General features: G+C 37.3%; 1 protein-coding gene across 1 annotated transcript in view; it reads left to right on the plus strand.

Moving 5' to 3' along the window:
- Positions 1–20,850, plus strand: part of LOC122808691 (alpha-2-macroglobulin-like protein 1) — a 380,174-nt gene that overhangs the window by 83,321 nt on the left and 276,003 nt on the right. The window contains exon 3 of the mRNA XM_044079679.1: positions 9,028–9,204. Within this exon, the coding sequence (XP_043935614.1) occupies positions 9,028–9,204 (177 nt within the window). The remainder of the gene's footprint in view (positions 1–9,027; positions 9,205–20,850) is intronic.

Here is a 20,850-nt window from a genome sequence, read left to right on the forward strand (position 1 = left end):
GCCTGTTCTTGCACCATCACTGTCCTTTCTCCTTCACTCCAGTTCATTTATTTCACTTACTTACTATTTAAATCTACCTATCCCTGTACTTTCATTTTCATATCCAGCTTTCTTGCACGTAAAACTTCCTAGACCTTTTACTAGCTACAATAATTCACATACTACTCTGCTTTGGTCCAAAGCTGAAACATCTGACCATCCATCTCTTTTTTATCTCGTGCAAATTTTCCAGGGAAAGTATCACTCTGTTTTCTTCCTCCCTACTTACATTTGCACATTTATCTTCCTTTACATTCCAAAAGGGTGTTTTGTCTTGGTTTTCTTCTCTCTCTCCACTTATTTGCCACAATGTCCACTAAGTGCAGTATTATTTCCTCACTTATTATAGGTTCATAGGTTTATAGGTGTATACTAGGCTAATGGCCCTGGAGCCTTTACAAGCCTAGTCCATCGAAGTGCCCTGGCATTGTGCCACCCGACATTAGTTCTCAGTGCCTCTATCAAGTAGAACCACTGGAGTGATCCCCTGGGTGAACTTTCTGTTTCCCCTCCACTCATCAAGATTTCTCTTGAAGAGGGCTAGTGAGGTGTTCTGCTTGACATTTATGGGAAGTCTATTCCAGAGCATGGGCAGTCTCTGGGTTATGAACCTGTCTCTCCAGCATGTTCTGTTGATTGTGGTAATGAGGTTGAGATCTCTGGACCTTGTGGTGCGGAGGAATTGGGATTTCTTTAGATGTAGGATTTCTAACACAGCTGGGTCAGACATGGCTTTGTAAGTCAAGCAGAGATTGCCTCTTACTAGACAATATGAGACAGAGAATAGCTGAAGTTTTTTAGTCTGTCCATGTAGAACATGTGTTTAAGGCCTAGGATCCTCTCCGTGAGGTACTTTTGTGGTGTCTCAAGCTGTTGTAGGTGTCTAGTGAGGTGCATGCCAAATGGGGCATTATACTCTATGATTGATCTAGCCACGGTGGTGCAGCAGTAACGTTGTCGCCTCACAGCAAGAGGCTCTCCCATTCGATTCTCGGCTGGAGTGACTTCTGTGTGGAGTCTGCATGTCCTCCCTGCAGTCGAGTGGCATTTGAAAGACATGCGTGAATGGGCGTGCCTTCGCTAAAGGTTGGGCATTGGGCTGGCACCTCGGCACCGTACAAATCGACTGCCAATCATTAACGGACCAGAGTTCAGCTGTGGCGACGCCTAACAGGGAAAAGCCGAAAGAAAAACAACAACAACGTACTCTATGATTGGTCTAATGAGGGAAGAGTAGAGAGAAGTGATGACCTTTTTCTTCCAGGATGCAAAACCCTTGGTAATGAGATGTGGCACATAGAAGGACTTTCTGACCACAGTGGCAATGTGGTGGTCAAAGGAGAGGTTGCTGTCAACCTGTGTCCTCAGATCTCTTATAACACCTTCAGTGTTCAGTGGGCTCCCATTGATGTCGTAGTTAGTGGGGACTGAGTTTTTCCCAAAGGGGATGATGACGCATTTTTTGGCATTAAGCTTAAGGCCATGGTTTCAACACCAGTCATTGGTCTCAGTGAGACCTTTCTGTAGGATGTCTGTATCACTTGGGGAGTTAATAATGGCTCCCAGCTTGCAGTTATCTGTGAACTTGGCAGCCAGAGTCCCTCCATGTTGGCCTGGATTTCTAAGAAGTAGATGCCAAACAGGAGAGGACCCAGGACCAATCCCTATGAGATTCCACTCATGACTGGTTGGCAGTCTGACTGCTACTTTCACACTGTGCATTCTATCTGTGAGCCAATTTGCAACCCACCTAATGATATAGGGGTTGATGTCTAGTTTGGTGAGTTATCAATAATTACTGAGTGAGGAATGGCATCAAAGGCCTCTGCCAGATTGAGGTAGGCTGTATGAACTGTCTTACCTTCATCCACCGCTCTGGTGGCTGACTCAAATAAGTCAACCAGGTTGAGCTGGCATGATCTCCCTATCACAAAACCAAATTGGGTGGGGTCTAGATTTTGGAGATTCCCTATATCCTTGTTAATTAGGTCGATGATGATGCACTCCATAGCCTTACATATCAGACTCATCAGGCTAATGGGGCAATAATTTCCAGAGTCTGTAGTTGCTCCTCCTTTATGGAGAGGGATGACTGTAGCAGTGCACCATTTGGTAGGGACAAAGCCTGAGGTGAGGCTGTGAGTGAACTGGGTGCACAGATGCGGTGCCAGTTCACTTTATTATTTGTGTCGAACACAGCCAGGGATATTGCTGGGTGCCATGAAAGCTGTATTCTTGGCCTTGGACAATGCAGCTTTAACCTATGCTGCAGTAATGCTGGGTGCCTGGCATTCTTCTGGTATTGAGATTGGTCCTTTTGGGGGGGGGTAAAATTGGCACTGAATCTGTCGGCCAGTATGTTGGCAATATCTGTTGGCTCAGTATAGGAGGTATCATTGTGCAGTAACTCAGAGCAAACCTGGGTATTGCCATGGAGATTCTTGATATAACTACAGAAGGCTTTGTGGTTGTTTTTAGCATCTGCTGCAATTCTGCCTTCATAGCTGGCTGTGGAGGTTTTGATGAGGGATCTCAACTTTTTGTTGAGGTGAATAAGGGAATTTTTCTAGACTTGTGACTTCACCTTTTTCTGCAACAGTTTCTTCCTTCTCTTGTAGAATTTATTAATGGCAGAGGACCACCAGATTGGCTTCCTTTTTTTGGAGGAGAGCGTCTTGGTTCTTTTGGGTATGGCTAGTTCATGCATTTGTGTACGTTTGTACAGTGCATTGGTGTATGATTCAGTCATAAATCTATTAGTCATAAGTTCTACATTTTACTGCAATGATACTTTCACATACAAGTTGTTACATATTCCATTTATCATGCGATATTGATTTACACCTATTGTTGTATCCTTTTTTGAGGTCAAAGGCAAGATATAGATCTCTGTCTATAAACCCCTTACAGATGTAAAATGTGAGAGAATTGACCTGTAATTGCAGCTGTCCTACATGATCAAGGTTAAACATAAAAGCCAGAATGGACATCTGACATCCTCAGTATCTGATTGTGTTGTCTCACATACCACTGTTACTTACAGTCCTATTCAGCTTCCCCTAATGACAAGGTCACCATGACTTCTTCATAGCTGCTCATTACTTCCACATGATGCATGCATTTGAATCCTTATCTTTGATTATTACCATTCTGCATTTTACTTTATTCTACTACTGCTATCTGTCCTGTCCCTCTTCATTACTATTACACACAGATGCATAAACACATGCACACACACACACACACACACACACACACACACACACACACGCACACACACACACACACACACACACACACACACACACACACACGCACACACACACACGCACACACGCACACACACACACACGCACACACACACACACACACACACACACACACACACACACACACACACACACACACACACACACACACACACACACACACACACACACACAGAGTCTCCAGCATGCTTACATCTGTGAATACCTTTTATGCTCCTTATTTATTTTTATTTATTTGACATTTGTTAACCAGGATAGTCCAATGTAGTTACCTAACCCGTTTTCAGTGGGAGCCCTGGGAGAAAAGCTTCACATTTACAAATTTAGGTACATACACAACATAAAGTGGCAATAATTACACCCAAACTGTTAAACACTTTGCACAATGCATTTAAGTTCATACACAGCTAAATTACAATTTTTTTAGAACAATTTTGTTAGTTAAGTCTTTACGCATTACATTACAAAGGATTAGTGTTGAGAAAAATGGCCAGTTGCTTAGAGTTTTGCTTAGAAATTACTAAAATTCAGTAACATTACAGTGCATTAACAGTAAGTTGCTTGAGGAGATAAAGGTTAATGTACTTAGCCTCATGTTGTCATGAGAAAAGGTTTATACACAATTATATAAAGAGCTTTGAACAGAGAAGGGGAGAAATATCTTAGTAGTTTAACGAAATTATAAATTTAGAGATGTTTAGTTAGACAGAAAGGAGGAATATGGACTAAGGTTAGGGTAAGGTAAGGATGAATCATGATGGGCTTTGTGGGTGTTTAGGGGGGTAAGAGAGACTGTAGGGAAAAGGGAAGGTGGGCAGAGGAAGAAGAGGTAGCTCTCTTCCGTTATTAGCCTAGTCCCTCAAAAAATGTGAATACTCTCACACTGCATATATTTCATTATAATACATAAAATAAAAAAAATATCCTATTGTCTTCTGACCTGTGTCATTTCAGTTACTATGGTAAGCATCTTCCACCAATCAAATCATTGCATTCCTTTTTACAGAACTGTATTACATCTCCCTAATAAAAGTGGCATTAAACTGATCTTGGATAGTTTGAAACACTTGTCTCATAGTTCTTAACCCAGAAAGTATCCTAAACAAATGAAAAACCTTAAAGATCGCAATTAACCTGCAGAAATTTAGCATACTTGCCATATCTGAGACCTAGCTAAAAGATGACTCGGCCTTCATGGCAAGTATTATCAGCTTATACTGTTCACATATCTGAAATACACCTGATAAAAATGAGGGCATGGCTCTGTGCTACCAAATAGTGTACTAAATTCAATAACTATTGTACAGGTCATGTCTCCCATTTCCACAAACCCTAATTAGGTCATTACTAAAATTAATCTAGCTTAAACCACAAGTATTTATACTGCATCTGCCTGTATTCCACTAACTGCTTCTACCCACAAAGCCCACCATGATTCATCCTTACCTCACCCTAACCTTAGTCCACATTCCTCCTTTCTGTCTCTCTAAACATCTTTAAATTTATAATTTTATGGTATTTCTCCCCTTCTCTATTCAAAGCTCTCTACATAATTGTGTGTACATCTTTTCTCATGACAACATGAGGCTAAGTACATTAACTTTTATCTTCTCAAGCATCTTACTGTTATAATACGTCAGATTGTGATGAAGTCCACACTTCTGTGGATGAAAGGGCTTAATCTTTTCTATGGTGAATAAAGAAGTTATCAGCTCTTGAAAGGGTGCAATTATTTCAGTGGAGTCCATTATTCTTTGGCGTGTTGTATTTTCTTGGACTTGTTACTAGTTGCTTTCACTCCTATTGTGAGTGTTTCGTAAGATGCACAATTATCACAATGACTTAGTTTTTGTATTTTGCTCAAACTACAGGCCAGAAGGAGAGTTTAAAAGTTAGGTTCATAGGTGTGTACAAAGCTAACAACCACAAGGGTGTTTTTAAGCCTCACCATGTATCCCAAATCTCTGAAAAATTCTGGTACCCTTGATAAGTGTAAGCAGGGACCTGGGAGATGAAACATTTACAGGCTGCCTGTGTCCATTAGAGACATAGGGGCCAAACCAGGGATGGATTTCCTGTTCCCCATCCATCCATCTGTCCAATAGGGTTAGGGAGGAACTCTGTTTCAAATGGATGGGGAGCCCGTTCCAGAGACAGAATTGTCTGTGGGATACATACCTGTCTCTCCAGCAGGTCCTATTTATATCACAGGCAAGGTTTAAGTCTTTAGAATGGGTAATTCTAGTGCTGTTTATTTTGTGGATATACAAGAGGCCCATCTGAGTGGGGTCTGACAGTGGTCTGTATGCCAGGCGTTGATATCCCCTCAAAAGCCTGTAGGAGACAGAATACAGGGATAGGGCCTTGATGCAGTCTGCATAGGACATTTTATATATGCCCTGTATTCTTTCAGTGAGGAACTTCTTTGAACGCTCCAGTTGTTGGATATGTCTGGTTAGGTACATGCCATTGTAATCAATAATAGGTTCTGAAAAATGCTGAATACAGTGGAACAATGACTTCCTTGGACCTAAATGCCATACCTTTGTGTATAAATTCTGCAACATAGAATGATTTCCTTACTACTGTAGACACATGATGGTCAAAGGCTAGATTACTGTTTATGTGTGTCCCTAAGTCTCTGACTACTGGGTCAACTCTAAGGGGTGTGTTGTCAATATGATAGTTACTGGGGTGGATGACTTCCCGAAGGATACTATTATGCATTCCTTGGCATTTAGTTTTAGTCCATGGCTCTGACACCAGTTGTTTGTCTGTGTCAGCCATTCCTGGAGAACATTTGTGTCAGTGTGGGATTCAATGACAGCTCCTAATTTGCAATCATCTGCAAATTTAGTCAGCCAGAGAACATTGACATTGGCCTTGACTTCAGAGAAGTAAATAACAAAAAGGAACAGTCCAATGACTGATCCCTGAGGGACTCTATTTGTGACTGTCCTTCTTGTAGAGGTAGACTCTCCAATTCCATCTTCCTGGGTCCTGTCTTTGAGCCAGCTGGCTATCCACCGGGTGACATACAGGTTTGTACCTAACCTTTTCAGTTTGTCAACAGTGCCCAAGTGAGGTTTTGTGTCAAATGCCTTAGCCAGGTCAAGGTAGGCAGGGTGAACCATTTTGTCTTCATCCATTGCTTTGGTGACCTTCTCACAGATGTCCACCCAGTTAAGTAGGCATGATCTGCCCTTGATGAAACCAAACTGTGTTGAGTCCAGTATCTGAAGGTTTACTATATCAGAATTGATCATTTCCATGATAATTCTTTCCATGGCTGTCCATATCAGACCATTGAGACTTATGGGTCTGTAGTTCCCAGGATCTGTAGGTGGCCCACCGTTGTGCAGAGGAATGACTGTTGCTGTTCTCCATTCATGAGGTATGAAGCCTGTTTTGGGGCTCCAGTTAAATAGCAATTCCTGAGGTCCTGATAGGTCATATTTCATGCTATTTAAAAGGCATCCTAGGATATTGTGTGGGCCCATTGATACAATGTTCTTGGCATTAGAGAGATCATTAAGGACCTGTTCAGTAGTGATAGCAGGGGGAGTTATATTTCATGTTTTTTTCCTGACAGAAGGTTGAGGGGGGAAGAGAGGGGTAAAGATGGAGCTGAATTTATTAGCTAGTAGGTTTGCTATATCTTCTGGCTCAGTATTAAGTGGCTCCATTTACAATGAGCTCTGCACATAATTATTTATTGCCTTTGAGGTTGCAAATATAGCTAAAGAATGCAGGTTTTGCTGATGTATACATTGAAGTACCTTATGTGTACAGTAAGCAAAAGTCTTGTGTATGGTAAACAAAACGAGCCTGAGTGTCTGTTTAATATTAACTTAAGACAGACATGTTCCTTGTATACGGTAAGCAAAAAAAGTAAGCATTTCATGTTTAATCTAAAACAGTTTCTGCTATATTAGAAGTAGTGAATATAATAACAGAGATAAAACAACTGGAATTGAAATCTTTAGAAAAGGGTGGAAGCAAGCTACACAGGAAAACATGGTAGTTGTGGCCAGGGACAATACATGCAGAGGAGGAATGAGGTTAAAAGAAGGCAGGACTTAAATGAGCTGTGTGATGTCTGACTGAAAGTGGTTGGGTAGATTATAAGTGATGTATGTTTGTGACTGGTCATGTGTCACTATGATTTGTAATGTAAAACGCTTGCAAATAGGATTGTGTCAGTGTGATTTGTTTTCATTTATATAAATGTATGATTGTTTATGTCATAGATGATAGTTTAATAAAGATGTTTCTTGTTAAAAAAATAAGAGGGTCAAGAATTGAATAATTTGTGTAATGTTGTTTAGGTTATAAGATATATATTAATATGTGTGAAGTATAATGTTTGTTAATGTTAATTTGTTAATGCAGTTTGATTGCTTTTGTATGAATGTAAATTGCCTATGTCACAAGTGGCAATTGAATAAAGGTGTTTAAAAATATTTTAGTGTACAAAAATAAAATAAAATAAAACAATTTTTCCTGTTGTAAAAATGTCAGTTATGAGCTTACAGATGCAGAGATATGTGTAATTACTTAAAAAGGTCACAGGCTAGGTTATGACCAAATGATAGCACTCTCACATTTTAATTTATAGCAATATAGAATATTTAAGAGTTTTGTTTTACATTTGCATTACAATATTTTTGATTTATTGTAGCCATTCTGTTTTCTCAGCCTAATTTTTCTAACTAAACGTTGAGAAAGGAATACTTAAAACAGACCTGTACAGAATTACAGGGTTTTGCTGATAGGCAGGAACATTTCATACAGAGCTATAGCTAGAACATTCTATTCCATACTCAAAGACTCTTATTTTTTCTGTCCCTAACCAATTTGGCATGTAGGAACATGAACAAATCTGTTCAGTATGTTACCCCAATCACTTAAATGTATAAGTTATTTTCAGCAGTTCCTTTTATTAAATATTCTGTTTGCAAGCTATGTGCCTGTTATTTTGGGGTACTAATTTAGACAGTTCTAGACATATTATGGCCTGAAAAGGCCACACACTTTATCTGTTGTAGCAATATCAGTTTTATTTTCTTGTATGTAGTCTGATGTAGAAACTGTATAAAATCACATCAATGTCTGGATGCATAATGTCATATTAAAATGTTTTCTTTTAATATTGCAAAGAATGCTTCTTTAATAATGACATTATATTAAACTCAAGAATATAAGTGGGACCAATTTTGTAAAACAAAAAATATTCAGGCAGTAGTAGCACTGAATTAGCAATAGCTTTTAATTTATTATTGTATTGTGTAAAACTACTTTACAATTTGGTTTATAGGTTGTGTAAAATCATAGCAATGTGATTTTCTAAGATACATTTGTGGCACAGATTTCTACACAGTTTAATATGCATCCTATTATATTTATTTAAAAGTTTATTTTACTATTATAATGCCTGCCTGAAAGTCAGAAGGGCAATGTCATTCATCACCAAGAAAAACTGCAAAGTAATCATAAAACCTAAGATTTTTCTGTAACTTAATTGTCAATCGGTTTCAATCAAGCAATTGTTTTCATCAGTCTGTTAATTAGGCAATTAAATTAGTACATTTTGATTTGACTTGGTGGTGCCTCACTTGTTTTATATTTATGCTAAAATGAATTTCTTAGTAGGGTTCGCTTGCTGCAGGTTTCCTTTTACATGCTTGCTTGATTTTTGTGTTTGTTTATTTTGCCACAGGTGATATCATGGGGAGTGCAATGCAAAATCTTGATCAGCTCCTTAACATGCCATCTGGATGTGGAGAACAAAACATGTTGGGCTTATCTGTTGACATCAGTGTCATGAACTACCTGAAAAAAACAAATCGACTAACTAGTGCAATAAAAACAGAAGGAACTTCATTTTTGCAAAGTGGTGAGTATTTCTTATGATGATGATCTGCAAAATTGCAGTTTATTTTGTATTAAATCTGTTTCCCTTTTGAATCTATCCTGGGAAGCCACTGCTTACTTCACTCTGCATAAATAAAATGTGAAAATTTTTATAACATTCAGCTTAACTTCTTCTTCTTCTTTCGGCTTTTTTCCGGTTAGGGGTCGCCACAGCAGATCACCTGTCCGCTCATGATTGGCAGTGGAGTTTTACAGTATCGTGTTGCCAGCCCGGTGCCCAACCTTCCACAGAATGCACACACACACACACACATACACACACACACACACACACACACACACACACACACACACACACACACACACACACACACACACACACACACTCACACCTAGGGCCAATTTAGAGTGTCCAATCTACTTACAGCATGTCTTTGTGATGTGGGAGGAAACCGGAGCACCCGGAGGAAACCCACGCGACCACAGGGAGGACATGCAGACTCCTCACAGAAGGCACCCCAGCTGAGAATCGAACCGGAGAACCTCTTGCTGTGAGGCGATAATAATATTCAGCTTAACTGCTCCCTTTATGTTGTGTTTCATTGTAAGGGAAGGATATTTGATTGCTCCCTACTTACTTCACTGAAGCCAGACTGGAAGAGCTTGACAGATTAAATTAAATTTTATTAAGGGAATTTTAACAGTCCCCAGAATTTTGGCACCCACAGAGATAATTACAAGCCTGTGGACCCTATCATGGTTATTGTTGTTGTTGGTGGGATCACCCATGCAGACTCTTTGTAAAGCTTTGTTTTTTTTTTTTTCTTTTTAAAGACAGGTGCATTGTTTTCACTATCAGTTAAATAATTGAATCCATGACTCTCATAAAGGTCTTTGCTATTTTGCACAGAATTTTGAAACAAAAACACTCTTACAAGCAACTCCATGGGAAACGTTACATGAAAAGCATTCCATGCTTTCAGTGTTCAGGAAAAAAATAGTTGAACTTACTTTTAAAATGCAGCAATCCTTTGTAATAAAACTAGAGTAACAGTGAAGCCAATATAGATACTCGGGGATTCAGACCAAAAGTTATTTTAACATATTTCATGTGGTTATAAAAGCATGTATACTTTCATTTTTGTGGCTATCTCAGTTGAAGTTTGTTACCAGTATAAAAGCAACTTAGAAACTGGCCATTTTTAGCTTACTTCCATTCAGAAGTACTTCTTAAACTAGTTTGAAATTGAAAAATACATTAAGTGATATACTATTGATTTCACTGTGTTCCTCCTGCCTGAAAATAAATGTTTGCCTTTGGAAGTAATGTATGATTGCATTAATTTTTAATCAAGAAAGAAGAAGTACCTGCTTTAAGATTTCTACTCTTATGCAGCACACAAGCAGAGACTGATGGCATCAAACCCAGGCCTATAACTTAAAGCTTATTTGTAATGGCTCCCTTTTGTAATAACTATTGACATTTGAAATGTTGAGTGTGGACAAGCCTCCACCCCCACAAAAAAAGGCAAAAACAGACGAGAAAATCTTGAAAATCAATCTTCATCTTAAAACTCATTTTTGCAGGGTGAAGCAAGCACCCTTGCTCCCCTACATGTGGGAAACAAGTGCCCCACACCTACAGAACTTATATATACTGACTCAGAGATCACATGCTTGGAAAAAGGGGAATATTCAAAGAAAGGACCACCTTGGACTTAATATATGTATCTCCATTATTTTGACCATTCTATCTCTGTATTTTGGTACTCACACTAGTAGGTCCAGACATTTCAAACTGTTACTGTTTATAACTCTTAACTTTAACTTTGCATGCTGTGCTTGCAGTATTGCTAGATATTTGGCAATTGCTTTTATATCCTTAGCAATTTTAAATTTTTAAAGAATGCATTCCAGCATAATATCTGTTTTATAAAATGTTACACTGTCTTTGCAGTGCTTAATTGAGGGGCAAAAATAAAGGTATGTCTCATAAAAACTGATAAATATCTCCACACAGTATGTACAATTTGATTGTCAGGGATGTAATTGTGCAATGAGAGCAACATTTTCTGTTTTCTCAGCCTAATTTATTTGGTACCATCAATTCAGGGTGTTGATCATGTCTGGGGCAAAAATATTTAGTTTCCAAATTTAGATAGATGCATTTGATATTAAGGTTTCTGGCTTACCACATCTGCAATTTCTACTTTTGTATAGTCATGTATTTATTTATTTGTTTATGTTATATTTTGAAAAGCTGTCATTTAATATAACTACATTAAGTACATTGATTTATTCATACACTGATATCCACATTTTGTATAATTAAAAAGCAAGGGAGAGTTGAAATCTAGTTCAGCCATGAAAGAGTACAATGCAGAGAAAGAAATCTTAGACAAGACATTAGTCTATCATAGGGCATGTTATAGTAATTTTTATGAAATCAATTCACCCATGGCATGTCTTTACAATAAAACATCAACAGATGTGTGAGTATGCAAGAAAAGTATATTCTGTGCAAGTCCTTGGGCTGGATCTAGCACAAGGCAACCTGGGAAGCTGCCTAGAACTTGGTGCTGTCTGAGAGTTTGGGGTGACAGACATTACAAAATAAAAAAGGGAACTGGTGAAGTTTTGTGATCATAGAGCTCCTGATTTTTCATGAAAGAAGACTTGGAGAAGATTTCCTCCTTTTCATATGTGCTATGGATGAACATGCTTTTTCATGCCTTGCCTTAAAATAGAGTGTTATTCTGAGGCTTGTTGTTAACTGTTAACTGTTACTTGGCCATCACTATTAATAAATGTATGTGCGTTGTAAAACATCTAATGTAAGGCATGCATGCTGCAGTCCTTGTTCCTATAAGACTGGCAAGCCAAGTTCTCAAACCTGAAAGGTTGTACATCCAAAGCATCCCAGTGAGTCACCAAGGATTACAGTTAGTCAATAATTCCAGTTTTGTGAATAAGAAAATGTAAGTCCTTGAATGTGATGCCCTGGGTACCTAAAACATCTCATTGAGTAACCAAGAATTATAGCCAGACAATAATTCCTGGCATTAGAGTTTCCTAAATTAGAAAATGCCCACCCTGGAGAACTGTCTAGTAAAGTAACTCAGAGTCACACAGCAGACAAATGGAGGTACATGGAGCCAAATCCCATACCCCTCACTAGAGGAAACAGCTCATTAAGGCAGTGGATCCTTAATCATCTGCAGTAGCTGCCAGACCTTCATTACCTTCTTTATTTTCTGATAAATAACCGAAGAGTACAGTCAGTCAGTAATGCCAATCATTAGAGATTCAGAAAATGTATGCCGATGTAAAACCTGTTGTTCAGTTAACTTTTTAAGTAAAGTGCAGTAGTCTGCCTTTTATTTGTCTTTGATTTTGCAGAAAATTTCTGATTTTGTTTCATATTATGCCCTGTCCCTGATTATCTTCCTTTCTTTTGGTAAATCTCTGAGAATTGCAATCAGTCATTAATTCCATTCATTGGAGTCTCATAGTTCTTTTGTTCAGAAAATCCATGCAAATGTAACACCCAGTTAACTTTTAACTTTTAGGTGAGTTAGAGTTGTTTGGCCCTTATGGCTTTGAGATGCTAATGAACAGCTTCTTGTAGTCGAAAGTACAGGGTTTCAATTTTTTACCTCTATTTACCAACTGTGTGTCTTTGGGCAAGTCACTTAGTCATGCAATTCCCTTAGGTTGCCTCTAAAAAGGGACATTTTGTCCAGTGGATTTACCTTGTTAACAAATGGGCAAAATAATATTTAAGCTATGTTTTTTGGTAATTTCGCCCCCATTATTTTTGCATTTGTCCCAAATTATTAAACGTAGAAGTTGATAGGTATTTTGGTATGTTTCTTGTAAAAGTTCTGGTAAATTCCTGTGGATTGTACTCAGTAAATAACAGGCATGTGAGTTTCAGACTTTGTATCCTCTGGAAATTACTTGGTCAGATTACACACACACACACACACACACACACACACACACACACACACACACACACACACGTAGAGAAACCCTCTGATTGTTAGGATCAGACATTGTTAGAATCACAGATGTGAAAGGAAATATTTGCGACCATCATCCATGTTGGGGGTTTCCTGGCCAAAAGGAAAAAAAAATTATGGGAAAACTCAGTTTCATCTGGCCAGAGGCACATGTTGGTCCAGAGGCAGTGACACCTCCAAAATGCACTGGACATCTTAGGTTGAAGTCCCAAATGGGAGCTAGAATTTCTCCTTTATTTCTGTGATTCTATTAATGTCTGATCAGAGATCTTCTCTGTATATATGTGTGTGTGCGAGAGTATAATTTGACAATAATCACCATGATGAGGGATTCCTAGTCAAAAGAAAAAAATGTTTAAGAGAAAACTCAGTACCATCTGTGCAGAAGTTCTTGTTGGTTCAACATCGTATTTGTGGTCTGTTCCTCATAAAAACTTGTGGCTTTTTGGTAAAATGTTTTGGACTACAGTCACTAAATAATGGCAAATGTGAGTTACAGACTTTATACCCTTTGGAAAATGCTTGTGAATGCAACACTTGCTATACTAGCAACTTTCTGTGTATGTAAGAACTTATAATCCATTCCTGAATATGGGTGCCTATCTCTGATTCATGAGCTAAGAGGTTTTAGGGGCATGATGGTAAAATGGATTGCACTGTGTGGTCAGTTCTCACAAGACTGAGCTGACTTGCTTATGTCTTTGTTCATTCATTTGATTGCACTGTATATACACCGAGAAGCACCGGACACCTTATGCTATGATAATTTTCATAAAAAAGCATTGAAAACAAAGCTGCACTGAGATGTTCTCAGCAAACTGTCACCATTGGCCTTGTTCTATAATGGATTGGGTGCACAAAATCCTTCTTCTGTGTAGGAAACCTTATTAATGCATTCAGCATTAGCAGTCTAAACTTGAGACTTCAGTAACATACTCTGAGCAAAATAAATCATACCCAGTAGTAAAGCCCACCCAGGATATATGTACACCTCTACATAAGAAATAAGATGCCTCCCTCGCTGCTTATTAATAAGTCTGCCTGAACTAACCCTTGTATTCCAACACCAACTCAAAGCAATATAGTTAATCCATACCGTAATATCATTGCTGTCCAAACCATAGACCACATGATGCCATTTTGTTTGTGAAACATTTCTGACAAGAATTTTTCTTAAGCTTATGTTAAATTTTTTGTCTAATATTTGGATTTATTATTTGATGTGATTGTTGGATTTGCAACTTTTTTAAATGAACTTCTTGTTCAAATCATGCTTTTAGCAGCATTTTGTTTTTTGGCATTTTGCCTTGAATTTTATTTGATATTTCACTTAATTCCTGTTCTAAGGCTATTTGGGGCTATTGCATTGCAATGTCTGTCACCAGCCTAATTGAGATGGGTTTCTTGTGACAATGTAAGTTTTACCTCATGCTTTCTAATGATCATATGTTACTCAAACAGCATAACACAGTGTGTGAGAGATGTACATGCATAATGCCATTTGAGGTTAAAATCTCACACAGAAACAAGTCATACATCAGGATCATCAGCCATATATTTCACACCATACACCAAGTATAACCACAACCATAAGCTGAAATTCTAAAGATTAACTTGCTTAAACCACAAAGACCTCCAAATTGCAACACAGGCACAAAACACCCTCAGCAGCATTGCCCACCTGTTAAGCCTAGCATGTCACATAGCACAAGGATTCCCAAAGTTACGGATGTTAAGCCTGTATGACAGACATCCACTAATGCAAAAAATGTTCTAAACATATACTGCCTTAATGGTATTTGGGTAGTAGTGACCTTCTACCCTCTCCTTCCCAGTTGGTTAAAGCTCAGAAGTCCTCCCCCTGCTTGTCTGTGACAGTGAAGAATCCATCACCTCGGAAGACCAGGACAGCTCTTCATACTCACAGACAGGACCCTTTCAGTTTTTTCATGCCACAGTCAGGGAACTATCTTTTGGGATATTGCTGCTCTCAAAACTGGGGTGATATCAGCTGCAGAGCTCAGATAAGAAATTCTTTTAGGGGTTTATTTCCTTCTCTGCCTTTTTCCTGTCAATGCTTGAATAAAATATTATGCTGATTTGCTTATTTTTCTCTTTAGTGTGATTTATCACACAGTATACATAATATACTGCTTATTTTAAGCTCTTTCAGAGTTTCTGTGGGAGTTTTAATCCCTTTAAATATTTTGTTGCTATTATATTTCTGAATATGGCTATGAGTTTCTACACTAAGGTCATATTAGTGAAGTTCCTCTCATTGTGTTTCCTCTTACATGTTCAATGCTGCTAAATCCTCCCCCTCTGCTTCACTGTGGACATCCAGATACACTCCCACAGGGGTATAATAGATGGTGCATCTTAGATTACATAACAGTCCCTTCCTATTAAATTTACGAGATCTCCGGTACATGACAGGAATGCATGTTTCTCTTCTTTTAGACCTCAGGACACAGACATAGGTTATGACACAGGATAAACAACAGGAATGTTAGTACACCGCTGCTTTTCCCTTCTTTCTAGACAAAGCTATTTCTCCAGTTGAACTCCCCTTAGGTACAGACCTAGTGGCACTTTTTACAATTAAAAATGTGACTTCTTTCTTTCATACATTTAATTCAACAATAGGTCCCTTTTGATTAATTGGTACTAAACAATCTAGGCTTACCTCTTTTCTATTACCCAAATGTTGTCAGTATGGAGCTTCGTGACATTTCTGAACCTTTGTTTGGTTGGTATGGGACGGGAGCATTACTGTAATCCAGTTGAGAGGTGCTCCAGTTCTCCTGTTGCCTCTGTGTAAAAGGACATTCTCCTCTCCAGTGCCCAGTCTGGCCCTGGTTGGAACAGGATTTATTAGCAGGGGATGGAGGAGGTCTAGTAGTCTGAACTTGCCTCTCTCCCCTAGCATTCTGCTATGTGTTTCATGGTGACATTTGCTGCCCACTACCTCAAAGCCTTCCTCTACCTCTTTCCTTATTTCTGCTAGTTTCATAACTTCTAATTTAAAAATCCATAAGCTTTCCTTCTGCTACCCTCCTTTTTTTCTCTGTGTTCTCAGTGCAATGTTCAGCATACTTATTGTCTAGTATTTTTTCTTGCCAATTGAGGAGCATCTGTTTCAAGGCAGCCTGAATATGATGTTGTAAACCTTGCATAAAAGCAGAGCCCACTGTCACTATTGATGTTTGCACATGATTCTCAAGGGCAGAATGCCTGTCAAATACTATTTAAGCCTCTCTAAGAAATCTACTGGATATTCACCTTTATTTTTCTTGCAATCAGTTATTTGAGTCCAAGCTGTCCTTTTAGGGCACACCTTACTGATTGCTTCTAACAATGTTTCCCTTTTATCTTTTAACCATTCATACTCATTCACCCTTATCCTTGCATTTGCGCCTATCCCTGCTTCTTCAACCAATTCTCCATAAACATGATCCCACATAAAAGACAAGCAACCCTTTTTATACCTTAACAGACATTATGAATAGTATAAGGTACTCATGGTATGATATAATCTTAACAAATTAGAATCTTGCATCTGCTCATACTGTTCATGTGAAAAGTACATGTATGTGAGCATATCATTTCTTTTTCTAATAAGAAAAGCAGAATCCAGTCAAGTGTCAAACTCTCTTTACCATCATACTTAGCGAACTTTCGTACTTGAGAAAACTTCATTAGGATAAGTATGACATAAACCCCTCTGACATCTTTATGTTGTTTTTCTAGTATAAACCTGAAGTACTCCAGATAGATATCCCCTCCCTTAGTTTAAGTAGCGCAGCTATAGATTTTGCCTTTAGACAGACAGGAAACATATGCTAGCTGCTTTGCTGTCTGTTAGAATAAAATGAAAGAGATGTAACATTTCTTCTCATGCTGCTGTTAGAGTATTTTCAAAAATTACAGAATATAAAAAGAACTTACTTTTACTATAATATGTTTTCTCTGTTACCAGTAGATGGGTATCAGCTGTTGCATGAATGACAACTAACTTGTAGTCACTGGCAAAGTTAGTTAACAGCATGTCTGGGTTCGTGGTTTGGAGATCTAACAATTAGATACTGAACAGATCTGAGCAATGATGAATGCTTCTAACCACTTTTTTGCTTTCTGGGACAGTACCTACTACTTTAACTATATGGGTTGTATCTACCAGCCAGTCTGATATCTGAATTACAACCTGAGCACTTAAGCTTATTTCATATAGTGTATGGACACTTAAACTTACTTCAAATAGTGTCAAAGGTCTTGACTGCACAAACTGCATGGCTGCTATGTACTACTCTGGTTTACAAAATTAATAGACAAGATCTCCTTTTGACAAAACCTTATTGCTGTGGATCTAGAGCATTACTATTTTTTATATCAGAGCTTATAAAATCAGATATAAAATAATGCATTGCATGGCTTTGAACATTATGTTTTATAGGCAGACTGGTGTATACTTCCTGGGATCTAAGGTTAGACCGCTTTATGGACAGGCATAATGACAGCTATTTTGTATAACTCAGGAACATGATCTCTGGCTGTGATTAAGCTAAACAGTTTACAGAGATCCAGAAAGGGTGTGCCTTGTACTGTTGGTTAAGCAGCCAGGTATATTATTTTTTTTTCCTCAAAAAATTTTTATTTTCAATTAAAATAACATTTACATAATATTTTTAAATATAATTTTAAACAACTATATACAATATTTACAATAGCCTGACTTTCAGTTATATACACAGTCTGTTATTAAATATAGAATTAACAGATCAGTTATCAGAGATACAATATTCATTATTGCAGAGTGTCCGACAAAGCTATAACTTTCTTCCAAGGATTATTTACCAGTGACCTGGGATAGATTCGTAGTTCTTTGATTTTTATTTCCATCGATGCAGTTGTCTTCAGTAAAGTGTAGAATTCTTCCAAGGTCAGGGGGGGTGTATTTGACTTCCACCTTCTGGTTATGCATTTCCTAGATATAGCAAGTATTGTCCATAACAAATACATATTTGTCTTATTCAAGTAGAGACCTACATTTACATTTAGTATAATCAATGCTTTAGTTAAGCTAAAGGAATCATTAAATAAAGCTTGTAAAAAATGGTTGATTCTATTCCAATATGATTTAATTTTATTACATTCATAAAAAATATGAAACCAGTCTGGTTTATTTGACTTTTCACACCTCCAGCAAAAAACATTTGTAGTAGTACTGATCTTTTTAATTCTATCTGGTGTTAAAAATGCCCTTTGTTAAGTATTTCCAGTTAAAACAGCCAGGTATATTATTGAGGCCACAGACGTGGTATTTTAAGCTTCAGGAACTACTGAATTAATGCAAATAATTGCTGGTAAAGCATGCTGTTTGATATAACTTACATGCAAATTAACAGCCCTCACAAGTTAAAAAAATATTCTAGAAAGGCATAAACACATATATTTATGAGTTGTTTTCCTGTGTTCTGGACCTAAGACCTTCAAGAAACACAGATTCCTTAAAGAAAGGATTAAGCACTTGAAAAATAACCCAACCGTATACATTCTTTTAACTCATTCACTCCAGGGGAGAGCAGGAAGTTTGCAATGTAAATTCCAATGAGCGGAGCCTAAGCCTTTTGACAGAATCAAATTATGTCCTCACATTTCAAACAGATGTTCATATCTCTGGAGCCATAGGGGTTATGAAAAAAGTATAAATGACAAAGTCTTCATCATAAACTATTTTTATAGTGTCAGCATTCTTTAGGTTCCTAGGTATTAAATGGAATTTTATAAGTCCCAGTAAACACACAAACTATTATGTTTGCAATATTTTGCAAACAAGTTACAATATCTCAGCAGCCATTCAAGTTACACATATACTGTCAGCAGCATTTCATTCATCTAGCTGAGAACTTTCATATGAGGCTAAGGAGTTATTTCTGTTACTTGGTGGTTGAGATATTTAGAAAAATGTGAAAATTATATTTATACAAGTTAATATCATAAAAACAACAGTTAAGACCTCTTTACCTGAACTAGACGGGGCACATATTAATGCAATCAGGTTTGCCATTGTGTAAGCTTTAAGATGAAATCTTTGAAAACCTTGTACATGGCATGGTTTTGGAATTACTGATGTAAATATGAATAAACAATATTTCGCGCCTAGAGACATCTGTAGGAGTTAACTGCAGATGCACCTGGAGGCGTCACTCACATGTAATGAGTTAAAACAAATCTAAACTGTTTGAATTACAAACTGCAGCTGGTAGATGAGTCCAAGAAGTTGGACTAGATTGTGTAATATAAAAACTTTGTTTTATTTAGGCAAACTTTAAAATTCACACTCTTTTATTTAAGCATTTTACTGTTGCTAACAATGTCTAAATTCAATATTAACCTTGCCTCTTCACTCCTTATTGCATTGCATGCCAATATCATCCTTCCACTGTGATATCTGTAATATAAAGAATAAAGATTTGCATTTTTAATCTTTCTTTATACTCAAGATTTGATAAGCAACAAATTATTTTCATAAATTTTCCTTGCATGGATTCTAACCTGTTGAACTCTCTAGATGTGTACATACAAAAAAGATCAATTACACTCTATGAATGATCTGATAAGGGATCTATAGCAGTTAGTCACATTTTCGATGTTGCTACTTGAACCATTTTTAAAAGCAATCTCAAAAGTATAAAAGCTTAACTAATAATGATATAAAGACTTTTATAAAAATATAATGTATTAGAAATAATTAAGCCAAATCCTTATATGGCTGTACCTCTTCCAAACATTACATAATATAGGACTATGTTTTGTCTAGCTGATGTCTTTCCAAAATATATGACTTTACATTTATCAGTGCTGAATGAAATTTCAACACCACATGTCCATTCAGTGATTCTCATCAAACAATGATTAATCTCCTGATAATCAGTATTACTTAAGACTGAAAGATATTTTACCCAACACTGAACCCTGAGGTACACCCTTCTATGCACTCCTAATTACGTAGGAACAGCCCTTAATGACGACACTTTGCTACTGCCATTGAGTCAGTTCATAATACATTTAATACTATAAGAATTAGATCCTTAGTCAAACAAAAATTTGCAAATTGAATAATAAGTTAGAGTTAAATGCTTTTGCTAGTGCTAAAAATCTGCCATGGCACAATCCTGAATCCACAATTAGTTATAGTTGCTCATAAAACTCTGTCAAATATCGAAGGATAGACCTTCCCGTAATAAATCTATATTCAAGTAAATTGATAATTTCCATACATTTATCCTCACTAAAAAAATAACTAAATTATACATGTCTCAAAACATCTATGAAGTACAGATGTTAAACATACAGGCCTGTGATTTTTGATGTTAGAGGATCTTCTCTTTTCGTATTGGTGTAATGTGCAAAAAAGGGTTCCACATCTGTGGCACTGTTCCATTCTTGTAAACTTACTAAAACTAATATGCAAGGCTGGAAGCAATGATGAGGATACCTTTCTGCTTTATACTGCCAGAATACAATCAGGTCCCATTGACATTTTATTTTTTACATGTTTAAATAAGTTTTTATACTCTGTTTTCTTATTATTGGGCAGCTTTCATTTGGAATTAAATACTTCATAAAAACTTTGATTTTTT

The sequence above is a fragment of the Protopterus annectens genome, chromosome 8.part0 (assembly GCF_019279795.1).
Source record: "Protopterus annectens isolate FY-2018-M chromosome 8.part0, PAN1.0, whole genome shotgun sequence".
NCBI lineage: Eukaryota > Metazoa > Chordata > Ceratodontiformes > Protopteridae > Protopterus > Protopterus annectens.